At 38.9% G+C, this 18,732-nt stretch overlaps 1 protein-coding gene across 1 annotated transcript in view; it reads left to right on the plus strand.

Annotated features, from left to right (window-relative positions):
* Positions 1-1,209: 1,209 nt before the first annotated feature.
* ZCCHC2 (zinc finger CCHC-type containing 2) overlaps positions 1,210-18,732 on the plus strand; it is a 29,883-nt gene continuing 12,360 nt past the window's right edge. The window contains 11 exon segments of the mRNA XM_029283254.1: positions 1,210-1,264; positions 1,553-1,743; positions 1,831-1,856; positions 1,929-2,322; positions 5,168-5,273; positions 5,960-6,036; positions 7,578-7,649; positions 11,272-11,384; positions 13,529-13,623; positions 15,437-15,520; positions 16,169-16,226. Of these exon segments, the coding sequence (XP_029139087.1) occupies positions 1,210-1,264; positions 1,553-1,743; positions 1,831-1,856; positions 1,929-2,322; positions 5,168-5,273; positions 5,960-6,036; positions 7,578-7,649; positions 11,272-11,384; positions 13,529-13,623; positions 15,437-15,520; positions 16,169-16,226 (1,271 nt within the window).

Below are 18,732 nucleotides of genomic sequence, written 5' to 3' on the forward strand. Positions count from 1 at the left end.
CAGGAAACTTCCAGGCAGGGCTAGAGGGTATAAAAAGGCCTTCTACCCATGTGCTCGCTCTCTCTTTCCTCTCCTCTGCTGCTTCTTGCAAGACCATCTGTCTTCTGCAATAAACTGTAACCTTCTTCCCAAAGCAGTCGCCATGTTTGCTTATTTATTCCCGGCTTGGATGAACCAGGATGAAGACTTACTTCTAACAGTAGTATTAAGCTCACCCATCCATAGGTTAAACTTACCGGTACTAACGTGTTCATAAAAGCATAGGATCCATATTCAGGAGTGTTCTCAGACTAACTTCCTAGGGACATTGTTGCGGGGGGAAACAGGAGAAGTGATGGCTTTACACAATTATCTTGAGGCTTTGGAGTAAAAATATGATATAAATGTAATAAATCGTCTTGAGTAACTGGGTTAACCTCCCAGTAAATAGGAATAGCATTGTAGCCTCCATCAATACACCGATGACATGTGAAACCTATTTCAGTTTAAACCCCTAATCATATGATGGATACAAATATAGGCTCCACACATTACCCACAGCCGATTATGAAAAGGAGATGACTAGACAGTCCAGCGCTTTGCTGGACCCTAGCGCAGGGGTAGGCAACCTTGGCTCTTCTATGATTCATGGACTTCAACTCCCAGGATTCCTGAGCCAGCCTAGCTGGCTCAGGAATTCTGGGAGTTGAAGTCCATGAATCATAGAAGAGCCAAGGTTGCCTACCTCTGCGCCTAGCGGGACGCTCCACCGCCAAGGCCGTGAGACCTCCCGAAGGCCCTCAGAACTACGCGTAGTGACGCAATTGGCGAACTTGCCCCCGATTGGCTGTCGCGGAATGTTCCACTTCTATTTCTTCCTCTCTTGCCTATTCCACCGATTCCCCCCCCTCCCCGCCTCCGTTGAACTTTCCCGCCCCCCCTCCCTCCCTCCCTCCCTCACACTTTTCTTCGCTGGGGGTCAAAAGGAGAATTATTGTAAAGCGACGAGGGTGACTTGCGCAATCCGGCCAGTCTCCCTTTCGCTTCGCTAACCCCGCCCGCGAGGTCTTCACGCGCTGCTTCAGCAGCTGACAGGAGAACGACGGCGGCCGCCATTGTCGCCCTTGCCTCCTTTCCAGCCAGCGCCGTTGCAAAGTTCCCCCCCTCCCGCCGCTCTTCCTCAGCTGGAATTGGGGCTTCCTCTCTAAAGGGCGGCGGGAGGGGAAGGAGATGAACGGCGGCGGCGGCGGCGGCGGCTCTTGACCCACCACGGTGGCGGCGCTGAGCCCGCCCAATTCACGCCCTTTCCCGTCCTCCTCCGTCTCGAGGATGCTGAAGATGAAACTGCCGGCGAAGCAGCCGCAGCAACGGCAAACGATGAGCCGTAAAAGGGCGGAGGGAGACGACGCAGGAGCGGCCGCCGGAATCCCACTGAGGCCCCACGGCAGCTGCGGGGGCGGAGGCCTAACCAATCACCCGCCTCGCAGCGAAGCTGGATCCGGGGCGATGGTGGTCCCGGGCGCCGCAGGAGCCTCGGCGGGTCTCCGCTGCCTTTGCGGCTGCTCGGCCGGAGGGGCCCGCGAAGCCGTCTACGAGTGGTTCGGCCTGGCCCTGGGCTCGGCTCAGCGGCTGGAATTCGCCGTCGGACTGCTCGACTTGCTCAACCCGCTGGAGTTGCGCTTCCTGGGCTCCTGCCTGGAGGAGCTGGCCCGAAAGGACTACCATTGCCTGCGGGACTCGGAGGCCAAAGCTAACGGCGGGGGCGCCGCTTCTGCAACCGCCGCCGCCGCCGACGCTGTCCCGGCGGGAAGCAGTTCTGCTGCAGCCGGGGGCAGCCGGGAGCCGCCGCAGCTGCTCACGGCACCGCCGCCGCCCCCGTCTTCTCCTCCCGGGGCTGCGGCCGCCGGTTCCCCCCCTCCTTCGGCACCTCTGCTGGCGTTGGGCGGCAGCGACTTCCGCGACCCCGCGGTGCGGTCCAAGCTCATCGTCTATTTGGCGCTGCTGGGATCCGAGAACCGCGAGGCTGCCAGCCGCCTGCATCGCCTGCTGCCCCATGTGGATGCCATTTTGCAGAGCTGCCGGTCGCTTGGGCCCCTGCGCCCGGGAAGGAAAGGAGGGGAGGAGGAGGAGGAGGAGGAGGCCGCCGCCTTAGCTGGACCGGAGGCGGCGGGCCTGGGGCTGGTGGCTCAAGAGGAGCTCTTGCTCCTTTTCACCATGGCTTCTTTGCACCCTGCCTTCTCTTTCCATCAGAGAGTCACATTCAGAGAGCACTTGGAACGGCTGCGGAGAGCCCTCTGCCGGGACGAAGACGAGGTGGAGGGGTTCACTTGCCGGGGGTCACGGGTAAGGGCATCCCTTCCCACATTCGCACCCCACACACACACTGCAGCCCTTCTCTTGTTTAATCGGTGGTCGTATGAGCTCTTTCAGAAAGTATCTTTGTTGCTGCTTCTACCTGCTATAATTACACACAGAGACATACACTTTTACTCCATCTTCTTCATCCAGAATGGGTTAATAGCAACACTCTCTAAAGCAGTGGTTCTCAACCTGTGGGTCGGGACCCCATTTGGGGTCGATCGACCATTTCATGGGGGTCGCCAAGCAAGGCTGTCTGCCATTTTTTTTGTCCGCCATTTTTTTTGTCCGCCATTTTTTCCCTCTTTTCCGGCGGGTGCCTTACCTCCCTTGGGCTGGGCCAGCTGGTGGTCGGCCTGCTCTGTCTCTGCCGCTTGCCAGCTACGCCTCGGCCGGCGCAGGGGGCGGAACCACGCATGCGCGGCGCTCCCGGGCAGGGAAAGTCCTCGACTTACGACCGGCTGGGTAGTCCTCGACTTACGACCGGTTTAGTCCTCGACTTACAACCGGTTTAGTCCTCGACTTACGACTGGTTGGGGTCGCAGCATTAAAAAGGTTGAGAACCACTGCTCTAAAGAATTGTGATGCATCATATCCAGAGGAAACTTGTTTTGGGAAGGCCGGTTGAGTAGCACCATCCACTAAAGGCTGTTTCTCATCCTTTCTAAGGACTCCTGTGGTTTGGGTTTTATCTGTTTGTAAGGTAATGCACAAACAGGATTAGAGTATTTAATAACATAATCCATTGGTAGGAAGAAGCTGGTTTGGTGAGCTCTTTCCCCATGACCTGCTAACTTAAACCTGGAGATCTCTCACCACCTGTATTTAGGGGACATACTGTTAATAATGTCACCTTCAGCACTTCATATCACAATAAATGTAGATATGGGGCCAGCCCAATTTCACTTGGTCATTTGGGGTTGTTGTGAGCATGCCCCTTCACCTTCTGGTTGCTGGCTGCTAATTTTCAGTGCCATTTTCCTTTTGCATAGTCTGTCTATCACAATGGATCGAACAGTAATCTTTTACAAACCCTGCCAGACCTGATAACAGATCTCTGGGCTGCCAAAGATTGTAGTTATGAAAACATAAATGGGGGAGGGGCTGTAATTTGTTGATTCTTTTGTCCTTTTGGTGTGTTTTTTATACAGTAATTTTATTAAAAATAATTAAAAAACTAAAAACTAATACAACCCATAAAAGAAAAAAGAAAAAGTGCAGAAAAGAAAAAAATGTAAGGGAAAATATATGAAGAAATGACTTTCCTCTTCATCACAAGTTTAAACACTTTTAATAACTTATGACTTTTAAGATATGGGAAGAAGAGATTATTTTATCTAAAAATAAATCCTTAAAGCTTTGTCATTTTTTTTCTTTGACCCTTCTCACAAAATTTTTAAAAAGCTTTAACAAGACTCTTTGTAAATCAACATAGGAAAATTGCCTAGGTTACTCTATTGGTTTGTTATTTGTATATTGTTTTTAATTATTAAGACATTGGCCAGCTTCTTTTGTATGTGCAGTCTACCATCTTTTTTCCATATCATTTTTGTAGACTTATTTTTAAATCCACTTTCAGAGAGTCTCAATCTTGTCAGATATAACTTGCTCCTCTTTTATAATATCTTTTAAACAGTATCTACAGAGGCATACACCCTTAAAATTAATTTCTGAGTTCATTGTTCAAAAACATCCTTCAATATGTCCAGTGTTAAATATTCTGCTTTGTTCTATAGTAGTCAAATTACAGAGGTTTTGTCCTTTACTTGTAATCTTCAATTTCTTCTGGATCCCTCTAGAGTCCAACCTTCAAGGTCACCCTAGCCTATCATGTTTTCTTTCCCAAGAGAATTTAAAACAATATCATTTTCCCAGAGGAATTGAGATTAATTTTTTGATTAATTCAAAAATCTTATCTCAAATCCATCTGTACCCTTGATCTATAACTTTCCATAATCAAAATTCTAATCACTCTTGCTGTTTATTCCAAAAGATTTTTTAGGTCCTTAAACTTGTGTTTACAACTTCTTTTACTAAGAATTGAAGGAATCTCACCCAGTGCTGTTAAACCTGTTGATCCAAAGATGCCTAATAGCTGAAAAGCAGTCAATAAGTGATTAGAAAAAGAAATACAAATCCAGTGTATTTTTTGAAGGCACCAATCATGGTTTCAGCAAGCCAATTATTCTCTCCGAGCTGTAAACCTGCCAGAAACTGTGTCTTACAGTTTCTTCATGAGGAGCAATTGTACAGAATGCCGGACTGGCCTAAGGGGTATTTTAATTTGGTTTTTAAAATAATTTTAAAAAGAAACGGCCAATAATGAATATTTCATTTTAATCATATTTTAAAATTAGTATTATTGTATTAGTTATCTGTTTTAACTGGCTGTAAGCCGCCCTGAGTCCGTTAGGAGAAGGGCGGGGTATAAATTTGATAAATAATAATAATAATAAAAATAATAAATAATATGAGCTGTGCTGTATGTATATTTTATATAGTACTGAAGATTAGCATAGGATAGCTTTCATTTTTTCTGTAAATGCTTTTTAATACACTGCCAGTATAATGGAAAAGAATAAGTATTGAATTTGCTACACAAATGATGTACATGGTAAACTGTGTTTAAAGTTTCTGGGTGAAGATGTTTTGACAACATTTCAACTTATAATATTTCATCTTAATTTTGTGGAATGCAAGTAGGGAGTGAAAAATACCTGAAACTTTAAGATTACAGTATACTTTTGAGTTGATGCATTTTGATTTTTTGTATTGTTAAAAGTGATGACATTTATAGGTAACACTATGATTTTTCTTTCCTTCAATTTAGAACTTTTCCCATAACTCCATGCCAACAAGCGAAAGCAGTTCACTTGAACAAAGGGCAGCAGTTCATGATAAACTTATGGTAGCTACTCACAGATCACAGCAAGAAGGTATTTCGATATATTTATTTGAAAAGCTTGACTTCTAGGAAAATTGTTTATCATATTATTACAAACTAGCTGTGATAAGTATACAACTAATATCTGGTAAACTTTTAGTTTCTTCCAATCTTTGTACCTGGTGAAATGAGAGAGAACATTTAATAATAATTATTGTTTATTAAAGCATTCCATTAACTCTTTTGGAGGCCAGAAGCAAAGGTATAGTTTATGTATTTTGTATGCATTTGCATTGTTGAATCTATGTTAACTATTTCAGGGACAGCATATATTTAGTAACTGAGTCCTATGTTATATCCAGTCTTACATGAGAAGACTTTCATTCCACATACTCAGATTTGTTTCAGACATTTAGACTGTTCAAAGCAATCACGGAATGGATAATACTGTGGGGAAGACCCTCAGTGCAGTGACCCTGTTGCTTATAATCCATAATTAAGGATAATTATGGATTATAATTGTAATGAAGGTATTATAAAACTGAAAGTGTAGAAGCAAATTGACATTCCATTGATCTCTTGAAATTCTATTAAAAATCTAAATTTCTAGTAATAGTTACACAATAGTAATAGTAATAAATGTCTAGTAACACAATGGCCAAATAAGTGACAAAGATATATTAAACCTTACACAGCACTGTGAATTACTGAATTGTGTCTTGTTTTCTTTATTTTCAGCTGTACACATTCAGAAAATAATGCTTAAAGGAGTACCTAGGAAAAGATCTGATAAACATTTGGAGTATACTTTCAAAGTAAGTTATCTACGGTATCTGATGGTCACATCTCTCTAATTAAAAATTACAAAATGGGATCTAAAAAAACTGACCAATGCATGCATTAGTCATAATGGTAAATCATAGTTTAGTGCCATGATTAAAAATGAGCCTGTTAAAAAGCTCGACTTGCATGCTCCTCACTTTTCTTTCCACATAGCTGGGAAGAGAAATAAAACAAATTTATCTGTCCCAGAATAAGGACATTAAATATGAATAATAGATAAAATGTGTGAGTGAAACAAAGACATTTATCTGTGTTTTAGATTCATAAAGGTCCAAAAGATGGTTTGTTCTCGTAATATTAAAAATTAAGTTTAACAATTAAGATTAAACATGGGGAGATTTAGGACCAGTAAATAATGAATGGAGGGTCATTTTGTTGTAATGATTCAAGCATCAAGCTAAAAATCAGGAAACCATGAGTTCCCACCTTATGCTCAAAGCCAGATGGGTGATCTAGTCACTTTCTCTCAGCCCTAGGAGGCAGCAATGGCAAAACCACTTCTGAAAAACCTTGCCAAAAAACCTGCTTGGACTTGTTCAGGCAGTGCTCAAGAATAGGACATGATTGAATGGAATAAAAAACGAATGGATAAGCTGTGGAATTATTTTGTCATTACATGTAGTGATGTAGTTTAAATCAGGGGTAGGCACTAGTTTAGATCAGGGGTAGGCAACCTTGGCTCTTTTATGGCTCGTGGACTTCGACTCCCAGAATTCCTGAGCCAACTAGCTCAGGAATTCTGGGAGTTGAAGTCAACGAGTCATAAAAGAGCCAAGGTTGCCTACCCCTGGTTCAGATAATCCTAAAGAGAGATTAAATAAACTCATGGGGGTCTTAAATGTTGCTAACTACCCCTGGAAGTCTGGCCCAAGATTAACAGTAACGTCTGAAATTAACGTAGCTACTTGAGATCAGCAGCAGAGAAAGGCTATCCATGGTTGTGAACTTCCTGAATACACCAGACTGGTCACTTTGTGTTAAGACTGCTGGACTAAACAGGCTATTGATTGGAACCAGTAGGAACCGGTTTCTTAATTTTTCTAGTTTTTTTGTTTCTAAAATCACATTTTTCAGTGCAGTTGTGATTTCAAAAGGTCACTAAACAAATGGTTGTAAGTTGAGGACTACCTGTATTTCATGCTCAAAACACTAAGTAACTAAACCGTTTTTCATATTTACGACTGTTGCCTCATCCCCATGATCACATGATCAAAATTTGGAAGCTTGGCAGCTGGCATGTATTTATGACTGTTGCAGTATCTGATGCTATGTGATCACCTTTTGCGATCTTTTGACAAGCAAAAGTCAATGGGGAAGCCAGATTTACTTAACGGTGTTACAGTGATTCCCTTAACTGTGGCAAGAAATATAATAAAATGGGCAAACTCACTTAATCACTGTCTTACTTTGAAGTGGAAATTTTGGGCTCAATTGTGGTGATAAATCAAGAACTACCTGTAGCTTGGTTTTATAGAAACAGAACTTTTAAGGATTTTTTTTCTTTTTCATTCAGGTAATCTGGTCTGATCATTCTGTATCCTCTGTAACAAAAACACATCAGGAACTACAAGAATTTCTCTTAAAGGTAAATATTCAAAGGCTTGTGCAATAAAGCTAGATGGCATGATGTTTTACTTCAAATTACAGTGGTAGATTGATTTTGATATGCAGAGTTGATCTGCTAATCTGTCAAAAATATTCATATATTCAATTTCTAGATGAATATATACAGGTATTATTTCTTATGAAATATTAACCACGTTATAACTGCTTAGGAAGCAATAAATTGTTTCTAGTGATACAAATATTGTTCTAGTTTCAGAAAGTACCTCCTTCAACTTGTGCAAGGGTCAAATCAAATATTTTTATTCCACTTTTCACAAGTTATGAACATCACACTATAATTTCATGAGGTTTCGTGCTTGCACTGATTTTGCTGATTTTTTTTTTAAATAACCCATCAGGGAATGTTGGGGTAGTTGGCAAAAAGTTATGAGTCAAATTGCACTATTGAGACCAATTGAAAACACAAAGGAGAGGGTACATTTCTGCTCATTCAATTTACTTTTGATGAATATGAGAACATAAATAAAGCCAAGTACCATTGTAGTTCAGCATTTTGTTACTCACAGTGCTGACCATATTCTTCTGGACCAAAAATGCCCGTTTCCTGCCATTATTCTCTTGCAATTGGTGTTTGAAGACATCTGCCCTAAGTTTTCAAAATTAACAGCCTCTGATAAACCTGTGTTCCATGATTTTATTCATCACTCATTCAACTTAGAGGTCATCCGCATGTACTGTGGGAATTAATTCCATGGATTAATTAAGTGCTTAATCTTAACGTTCAGTTTTTAACATCCTAATTTGTTTACTGTCATCCATGCTTGCCAGCTCATTGTTTGTCTATACTTCAAGATGAGTTACGAACAAGTTAAAAAGCACTGGCCCAGCACAGATTCCTAAATATATCTATTTCTTACTTCCCTCCATTAAGAAAATTACCATTTAACTTCTCTTTACTTTTCTTTTTAAAAAAAAAAAAAAAGTTAGCAGTCTACAATATATTTGAGTTCTCTTGTTCCATGGCTGCTAATTTAACTGAGCATCTTTGAAGAACAACTTTGGCCAAGATGTTTTTTTGAAATGAGGTATATCTTATTAACAGTTCCATCCACATGCCTCTTAGCGCTCTGAAGTCTGCAGTATAAAACTAGTGAGACAGGATTTACTTGATCAGAATTCATGTTGATTTACCTTAATTCTTGTTCTATATGTTTGTATTTGTGTGTGTTTTACTTAGGGTACCATATGTACTAATCTCTCTGGAACAGATATTAAGATTCCTGGCCCTATAATTTTCCCAGATTTTCTTTGAGTCCCTTTGAAAAATTGGTATCACAATAGCTACATTCCAGACCTTTTGTTGCTTGAGCCCAGTTTGCAGGCCAAATAATTTATTTTTACTAGTAGTCAGCACTTTTGAGTTATTTAAGAATTGGATGGATTCTATCAGGATCTGAGAGTTTGCTATTTGTATTCTCTCAAGATGACTTAGAATTCAGGTAATTATGTCACCTTAGTTTACTTTTGTTCTTCCAGTCTTCTCACTCCTAAAAGTCAATATAAGCTTAGGTATCTATCCAATATTTTCTGTAGTAAAGTTGGATAGAAATAATTAATTCAGTTTCCCTGCAGGTTCCATACTGTCTTTGAGCATTCCTTTTATTCTGTCATCTAATGGCACAGCCACTTTTATTGGTTTTTTGTTTATATATTTTGAATACCCTATATATACTCTAATCAAGCATCTACTAAGAATTAAATCACACCTCTTCTGATACCATCAGGACAAGCTTCTATATAAAAAATGAACAAGCACCACACCCACGGGCACTGATGATGTTACATAATTGGATAGTGAAATGCTTGCAAGTGAACAATCAAGCTCAGAGGGCATCAAGGACTCCACATCAAATATATTTTTCAAAGTGATTCCCTTGATTTTTGTTGCATGCTGCTCAGATTCTCTCTCTGTGTGTATACCCTCTTATCATCTTAACATATCTTCTGACAAAACAGAATGTATGTTTTGCTCCTTTTTGGTTTTTCATTGGGACAGGCTTTTTGATTTCTTCATATTAATTAGACTAGATGTTGCCACTATGGTGATTCTGTAAAAGTATTCAGCTTTCCAATATTTTATAGATTCATAATATAAAGAACAATACTGCTATTTGTGTCTTTCCTTGTATTTTCTCTTAGGTTGGATTCAGGAATGAGTGGATTCTACTCTGTTCCACCTAGTTTCTGTTTACCCATTATATCTATGTTTTTGTTTACAATAATATATGATAATTTCTTCATCTTGGCTCAGAGACTTACAGCACTGGCATTGAAACATCTATATAATGTTCAAATGCTTTTGGCATTTGGTTTAGCTTGCCCTAGAATGTTCCTCCATGCTTAACAAAACTACATTCCTTTAGCTGGCTCGAGCAATTCACCCACACAGGTTCACAAGCTTTGCCTGTCTAGCTGGCCCTGCATGAGAAATAAATAGCATTTTTGAGAACGCTGGTTGGCAGTCTTGGAATTCAGCCTGCTACCTGGCAGCCTAGATTTGGCTTCCAGAAGTGACAGGTTATATTTTTTAATGGCAGTAGTACCAAAATGGAGTAAGTCTTCTGTTTACGGCCTAGCAACTTATCTAGACAGCGCATGACATTCACTTATATTTGCATCAGTCTAGTCAGTTATCAAATGACTTACATACTGGTTACAAATTCATTTATCTATTTTTCTAATGACTGAATTACCTACAAGCAAAGCTCTCTGTCTTTCTAAAGAAGTTTCCCTGGTACAAGATACAGGTTTATCATCCAAAAATTGGATTCCTCCTATAAAAGTATCTCTCTTATCCTCACAATTACATCCTTCTCCCTAAGACTCTTGTTCTTCTTAGTAGAAAGGAGGATATCATCTTGAAAGTGAGTCAGAGGTACCTTGCAGGTGTTGTTTACAGGCTTTGTGGCACTTGTAAGGAAAGTTGTGAACAGGAATGGGCTTGTTTTATGAGAGTCAAGAGTGCATTGAACGATGGATAAAGCAATGCTCTTGCCCCAAAGGCACATAATCATAAATTTGACATATGCCCTAGCACTTGCTCTCTTTCTCCACACACATAAACAAACACACATCTACCCCCCCCACACACACACACATTCTACTTTATAACATATTTTAAAGAGTTTGGACACTGACTTCTTAACATAATTCACCTTGATATTTGGATATCTGGAGATCAAATGCCAATATGCTTTGCCTTGCAAAACTCCATCTTTGCCCTTCTGTTCTTACTCTCATCATAACTTATATTTGCATCTCCTGTTTCTAAAGATTGCTGTCTGGGTGGGTTTCATCTTTCACTAAATAAAAATTCCATACCTATTGTAGAGAATAAAGTTCAGCTGACTATTCTACTGGATACTATGCATGTTGTGATGGCCTTTTCACTTTTGTCATGCGGTGTTACTAGGTCTACTAATCCATTTAAATAAAAATCATTCAAATCATTGTTGATCTGTGTATTTCTGGAATGAAGAAGGGAGTTCTAATAGGATCAGTTAAATGTTATAATCATTTATCCATTTACCTATGATAAATGTTACTTTTTCTACAATAATTAATACTGTGCCTTTCATTAGCTTCCAAAGGATCTTTCTTCTGAATCATTTGACAAGACTATTTTAGCGGCATTAAATCAGGGGTTACAGAAACAAGAAGAAAGGAGGCATTCAGACTTTGAGCCTATGATAAGGTAAAACTTTGGAGCAATGAATATAGTTATTTTTACTGGAAGACACAATTTATCTTGAATGTATCATTTCCTTTATTATTATGTCATTCAGTTAGAAATCTGAGAAATCAGTGTTTTATATAGAATCAGATTTAGTTACCTCAGGGTAAAGCAAACTACATTTTTCTCTATTCTGTCAGGTCCAACCAATGTGTTTAATAACTAGGGGTTGTTGTAACTATAACATTCAGTGGGTATCAAGGTATCTACTCCTGATCTAGCTGAATATTGCTACGTGTGTTGAACATACAAATGTTTAAATGTTGACCATATTTTGTACCGTTAAGCTATAGTCCTCCTCCCTACTCTGTAACTACCGGTATAGGCCCTAAGCATAAAAGTTTCTACACAAAATCTACAAAATTCCCAGTTGTGTGAGGCAGTTGCAACATTTGGATTATACATATGTAGGCATGGGTATTATGAAAAAAGTATAGGTCTAAATGGCTCGTCATTTAAAAACTAGATAGCTGCAATGTGTTTTGGATCATACTACGGTATATTAGATTTTGTTCACATGGTTTCTGAGACATTTTATTATACAGATGTACTTAAAAGTTTGTGAACACTTTTCATTTTCAGTATTTCTGCAAAAATATGATCTAAAGCATGATAGGTTTTCCACACAAGTCCTAAACTACATAAAGAGAACCAGTTAAACACAATGAGTCAAAAACATTATACTTGTACATTTGTTTATTGATGAAAATGATCCAAAGGACATATTTGTTGGTGGCAAAAGGATGTGAACCTCTGGGACTATCAGTTCATTTGAATGGAAAATTAGAGTCAGGAGTTTCAATCAATGGAATGTTAATCAGGGGTGACTAGAAAGTCCTGCCTTATTTATGAACAGAATTTTGGGTATTCATTATCAAAGACTGATCTTCATGATACAGGCCTATTAGTCTGTCATGGCTTCAACAAAATAGATCTGTGAGGACCTCTGAGAAACAGTTAATGCTTATTAGACTGGAAAAAACTACAGAAATTTTTCCAAAGGATTCCAGTTATTTACTGCCATGCAGATTGTGTCTAAATGGAGGCAATTCAACAACATTGTTACTCTCTCCAGGAGTAACCAAGTTCAAACCAAGAGTAAGGGTTGCAATCCTCTGGAAGTTTCAGAAAACCCCAGGGCAGGGTTTAAGGAACTAAGGAGATCTCTCTTGCACTGACAAATGTCGGTATTTATGAGAATACCATCAGGAGAACACTGGACAACAATGGTTTGCATGACAGGGTTACAAGAATAAAGCCAGTATTCTCTAAAAAGAACATTGCTGCCCATCCACAGTGGATGAAAAACCATGTGGAGAAGAATGTTCTGTGGAGAATGACACCAAAATAGAACCTGTTGGCTTGCACAATGTTTGATAAAAGACAAACACTGCATTCCAGCACAAGAACCTTAGCCCATCTATGAAACGCGGTAGTAGTATCCTAAATTGAGACGGCTTTGCTGGATCAGGACGGCTTGCCATCATTGATGGAACCATGAATTCTGATTTTACCAGCAAATTCTATGGGATGATGTCGGAATAGCTGCCTGTGAATTGAAGCTCAAGAAAAAGTTGATCATACAGCAAGAATGTAGCCCAAAACACACAATTTGTACAACCAAATAATGGTTAAAGCAGAAGAAAGTTAATGTTTTGGAATACCAAAGTTAAGTCCTGACATTAATCTTATGGAGATGTTGTGACCAAGGGAAAAGGGGGGATACCATTTACTGAAAGCAAAGGTTCACATACTTTTACCGTACACAAATATGTAGCTTTGGTTCATTTTTCTCAATAAATAAATGAACAATAAATAAATGATTTGTTTATTGAATTTTTTTTTGAGTTCTAGGACCTATGTGGAGAACAGATAATGTTTTAGGTCATATTTATGCAGAAATATTGAAAATTCAAAAAGATTCACAAACTTTTAAACATCCCTGACGTTGCCCAGAATAAAATCTCCTTTCCTTTATTTCCTTCCAGTATTTCTATGTATCTGTTTATTTGCGTGGAGGTTTGAGGCACAGTGGCATTTCTCTATGTTAAATTTTAGTCTTAAATGTATTCCTTGGTACATTTGATTTTTCTCATATGTTTTAGGCAACTTTTTGCAAATACTTCTCCAGCTTTCCTCCAGAATCAGAGAGTAAACAACTTCTTTCAAACTCTGTCTTCGGAAGATGTACATTCTCACAGTAAGAAACTCTGATTTATTTTTATTCTGCTATGAATTTGTATACAAGCGTCCTATTTTGAAGCATATTTTAATCCTTATGCCAGTTAAAATTATAGGATTTGAATGCTATCTCAAGTTGTTGATCAGATAGTTTTTATTAGGTGTTCTTGGTATATTACTTTCAGAATAGTTGTTAATGGGTGGCATCTTTTAATTGTACGTATTGTAACTTAGCAATCCTCTGTATCTCAGACAATCCTACAAGCATCACGTTTCTGTTGAGTGCAGCATTTAGGTTATACATATGTATGCAAAGGAAACAAAGACAAATGTTGGGTTATAGCAGAGAAGATTGTGTTACCTGAAATGATACAGAGATCTGCAGTAAAGAGGAGTGAAAGAGAATGATTGAACAAACTATCTCCCATTTGCACAGACATAAGATACGATCTTATTTATTTATATTCATTCATTTATTCATTTACCGTCCTTCTTACCTCGAGGAGATTCTGGTTGGCTTACAACATTAAAAGCCTTTGCCACCCCAAGAGGGCAGTGACAGCATCACTTGGATCACCATGAGTGGAGATAAAAAGTTGAACTGAAACCTTAACTTTTATTTTGTATTATAATTGAAGAAAAATGCATATAGATAAAATGCGGATATAGCTTAGGTAATTTTCTGACCATGTGAATTATTTTTCCTAAATTGGATGCACTGTTGACTTAAGCTCCAAAATATGGAGGTATCCAAATTGTGGCGTATATCAGCTTGAATGAAAACCAATTGAATTAATAAATGAGAATATATGAAATGAACACCAACATAATGCTTACAGATAGTCTTTGACTTATGACCATTCATTTGGTGACTATTTGAAGTTACAATAGCACTTCAACAAAAGGAAAGTGACATATGATTCGTCCTTGCAGTTGTGACCATTGCAGTGTCCCTATGGTAACATGGTTGCAATCCAGGCACTTGGCAATCAGCTTACACTTACAACCATTGCAGTGTCCTGCAGTCATGTGAACACTGTTTGTGACCTTTACAGCTGACCTTCAACAAGCAAACTGAATAGGGAAGGTCACAAATCATGCTCATGTGATGATTTGCTTTAACGACCGCAGCAAAAAAAATCATAGAAGGGTGCAATTGTGCAATGCCTCACTTAATGACCTATTAATGCCAAATTTTCCAGTCCCAGTTGTGGTCATAAATCAAGGATTACCTATATCTAAAAATACCTCAGCTCCTTAATAGATTCTAATTTATTAGGAGAGCTACATTCTGTGGTAACATGTAATTGGTATCTAATTTCAAAATGATAAGCAGGATCAGCCCTATATATACTTGAGTGGAATACCAGGAAGAAATAGCAGTTCTGTAAGCTTGACCAGAAAGTTGAAAAAGATTCAGAAGAAGGTAATGCCAAACCATTTCTGTAGACAAGAAAACTAGATGGACCTGCCCATGACGTTGACAGATGTTTGACAAAGACTTTTATTTTATTAGGAAAAATTCCACAATTGCTTATAAATTATAAATACATTAAAATACACAATTTTTTCATTGTAGCCTTCATATATATATTTCATTTGGCCTGCCTGTAGATGCTGTTTAGAAGTATTATAAATGCTGTCTTCCTGTGAGCATTGCATTGAATATTGCTTATAGAAGGCACTGATTTCTGCTAATGGCAGCTGTTAGAATTCACTTGCTCTTGCTCTAACTTCAGATGTTCAGCAGTTCTTCTGCAAATCCAGTTTATTGTTCTACTTAAGCTTTTAAAATAATTATATTTTATTGTTTAATGACTGTTACTCTTCAGATAACTACCAGTCTTCCCTGAAGACAACTAAGATGCCAGAACATTTCAAGGAGGATAGCTCAGAAGCCTCAAGCCAGGAAGAAGGTAAGTGTTTGTTCCAAGATTAAATAAATGAAAATTTCTTTCTGAGTTGTATTTTGAGATTTCTCAGTAATGTATCTTTGCTTTGGAGAGGTGTAATAAATAATAGTAGTATAAGATAGTTTCAGATTTTCTCCCCCCCCCCTTTTATTACCTGCTTCCAATTTCTATTACTTGCTACTACTTTTTTTCTGTTCTTTTCATAGAGTTGCTTACACCAAAGGGGAATAATGTGATAAATATGTGTGTATGTTTGCTTTAAGTAGAAGGCACTCAAGTCTAAAAATATTTAGAAAGTAAAAACTAAAACATTATTACATAGTGCAGTTTTTGAACAGAATGTTGGTTATGTTGTACCATCTGACTTGAATAGGTCTAGTACTTTTAACCATATTGCAATGTTGTGAACAAGAAAGTTACATTTACCAGAATAAATATAGGTAATTGTAAAATATATTAATTAGCAATTGGCTTGATTACTAAGTTACTAAATGCATTACTTTATAGTACTTATTTCGGTATTATAGTCATGATAAGATACTAAAAACATAATTCTGAAATATTTTATAAAGAAATTTGTATGATATTGTATAATAAAGCCAGTACAATGTAATATTTAACTAATAGCATAATACTTTATTTTCTATCTAGATATGATACAGCATCCAGTGATTCATAAGAAACATAATGGGAAATGTCCTATTGCTAAGTAGGTGTTAAATGTTTTCTTTTCATTTAAACTAGTGTTTGGTATTTGATTCATAAAAGGAATTTAAAGTTATTTTCATAACTTGCTAAATCTGGATAGGTGTGAGAGTTCTTAAAATAGGAGCCATTATTATATAAATGACCTGATGCTGAGTGACTTTAGGCTAGTCATTCTCCCTCAGTCCAACCCACCTCACAGGTTTGTTGTTGTGGGGAAAATAATAAGCCATTATGTACGTTTGCCACCTTGAATTATTTATAAAAATAGAGGTGGGAATATAAATAAATATATTGACATTTTCTTGCAGGTACTGAAATGAAACAGGCATAATTGGAGAATCTTGTTTTGAAATTTAATTCATAATGTAGAATAGGATAGGATAGGATAGGATAGGAGCTGGAAGGGACCTTGGAGGTCTTCTAGTCTAGCCTCCTACTCAAGCAGGAGAATCTATACCATCTCAGACTTGAGAGTTGCCAAATAATGGCTACCCAGTTGAGCCCAAAATAAGTAAGTGATTGACTTACAATCACAATTGAGTCCAAAATTTATGTTGCTAAGTGAGACATTTGTTTAGTGAGTTTTGCCCCATCTAACAATCTTTCTTGCCACAGTTGTTAAGTAATTCACTGCAGCTGTTAAGTTAACAACACAGTTGTTAAGTGAATCTGGCTTCCCCACTGACTTTGCTTATCAGAAGGTTGCAAAGGGGGATCCCATGACCCCGGGACGCTGCAACTGTCATAAATCTGAGTCAGTTGCCAAGTGTCTGAATTTTGATCATGTGACCATGGGGGTGCTGCAATGGTCATAAGTATAAAAAATGATCAAGTCACTTTTTCAGAGTCATTGTAACTTTGAATGGTCACTAAATGAGCTGTTGTCAGTTGAGGACTACCTGTACTTAGCTTATTTCAATGTAATATTCAAGCTAAGAAATATTCTAGTAGTACTCTTTAAAATTGAGGAAATTAAATCAAATCCATCATTTCATATCAAAGATTAATTTTGTTCTGTAGAAATGTACATGTTTATACGACTCTATGCTTATGCTCTATTCCAGGAACCTTTTTGGCTTTCATAATTAAAATCAAAAATTGCCTGGAATGTTACAGATACAGCTAAATTTTTTTTTTGAATGGACATTGGTATTTTTGAAAGTTTTATTCTGTTTAAAAAAATATATTTTCTCAGCTGAGTTGGCAACCGAGAACTCCCAAGTACCGAGTATTCTGTAATTGCAGAATATAAATTTAGACTGAGAATAAATTTCGTTGTAATTGTCATGAATTGTACTCAGGGAATCTTTTATTGTAAGTGTAGCGTTACCCCCTCAGAGGCTGCCAAAGCCCAGGCCCTCCCACCCCCGCTCCCCTCCGTCGCGCTCTGTAGCTGCGCTCTCAAGATGTTAATAAAGTGTCTCTTCTAGCGGGAGCTCACGCGAAGTGAGGAGATGGCAGATTCTCGGCGTCAAGCAAGGGCTTTCAGGACAAAGATGACCAGCCCCTAGCCCCAATAGTTAATGCATGGCAGTGTTTAACAGCCCCAGGCAGTCGTAGCAGCAGTAGTCAATGATTTTACAGCAACTGTTTGGAAACGGGGGTGGGAAAAACCCCAGCTCCAGGCAGCAATGGAAAACGCAAACGAAGGTAGTCAGCGTTCTGCAGTAACAGCTCGTCCCGTTAGGGCAACTCCCCACAATGTCTGTAACTTGCACAAGTAACAGTGATCAAAGTTCGGATGGCCGCTAGTCTCCAAAGCAGTAGCGACCACTGCTTCTCTTCTGTCGTCGCTCGCAGTCTCAGGTCTCGTTGGTGTCAAAACCCCTCCCCCCTTTCCCTTATTGTTAAAATCTGAATTTAGCAACCCCAGCAGCTTTCTCTCTCCTCAGCAATAAAGCAATAAAGCAATAAAGCAATAAAATTCCACCTTCTCACTCTCTCCTTCCCTCTCCTTCAAAGAAAGGGATCCGCTAAAACCTCAAAACCCTCTTCAGCTTCACCTGGTCTCTCCCCGACAACAGCAACCACCTCATTCCCTTTTTTTCCTCCTTTTTCTTTCCTTCCGCCTGATCCACGCCCGCCGCGCCCAAAACTGGCAGCAGCTGTCCGAGCTTCCCTCTCCCCGGGCAGGCTCCTGCAAAGCCTTTCAGCCAGCCCCGCTACATAAGTACTATGTTATTCTGATAAATAAAATAATAATGCTCTGGAACTATGTGAGGCAATAAAGCCAATAGATCAGACAACTGGCTATGACAGCCATATTTGACTTTAACCAAAGGAGGCATAGGAACTTTTTATCACCCAGCACATGCACTGTAATAATAGTGCATAAGAAACCGATCTTTTCATGTTGTAAGCAAAAATTCTGGTGACTTTACATGAATTGTATAATTTATACTGTACCATTCTACTCTGTTAATCAAGTCAGCTAATAAAATTCCAAAGGATGTAAAGTTAAAAACATACATTAGAATCAAGACAGAGTACATTGAGGCCTAATTTGT

The sequence above is a fragment of the Protobothrops mucrosquamatus genome, unplaced genomic scaffold (assembly GCF_001527695.2).
Source record: "Protobothrops mucrosquamatus isolate PMUCROS unplaced genomic scaffold, P.Mucros_1.0 scaffold43, whole genome shotgun sequence".
Taxonomy (NCBI): Eukaryota; Metazoa; Chordata; class Lepidosauria; order Squamata; family Viperidae; genus Protobothrops; species Protobothrops mucrosquamatus.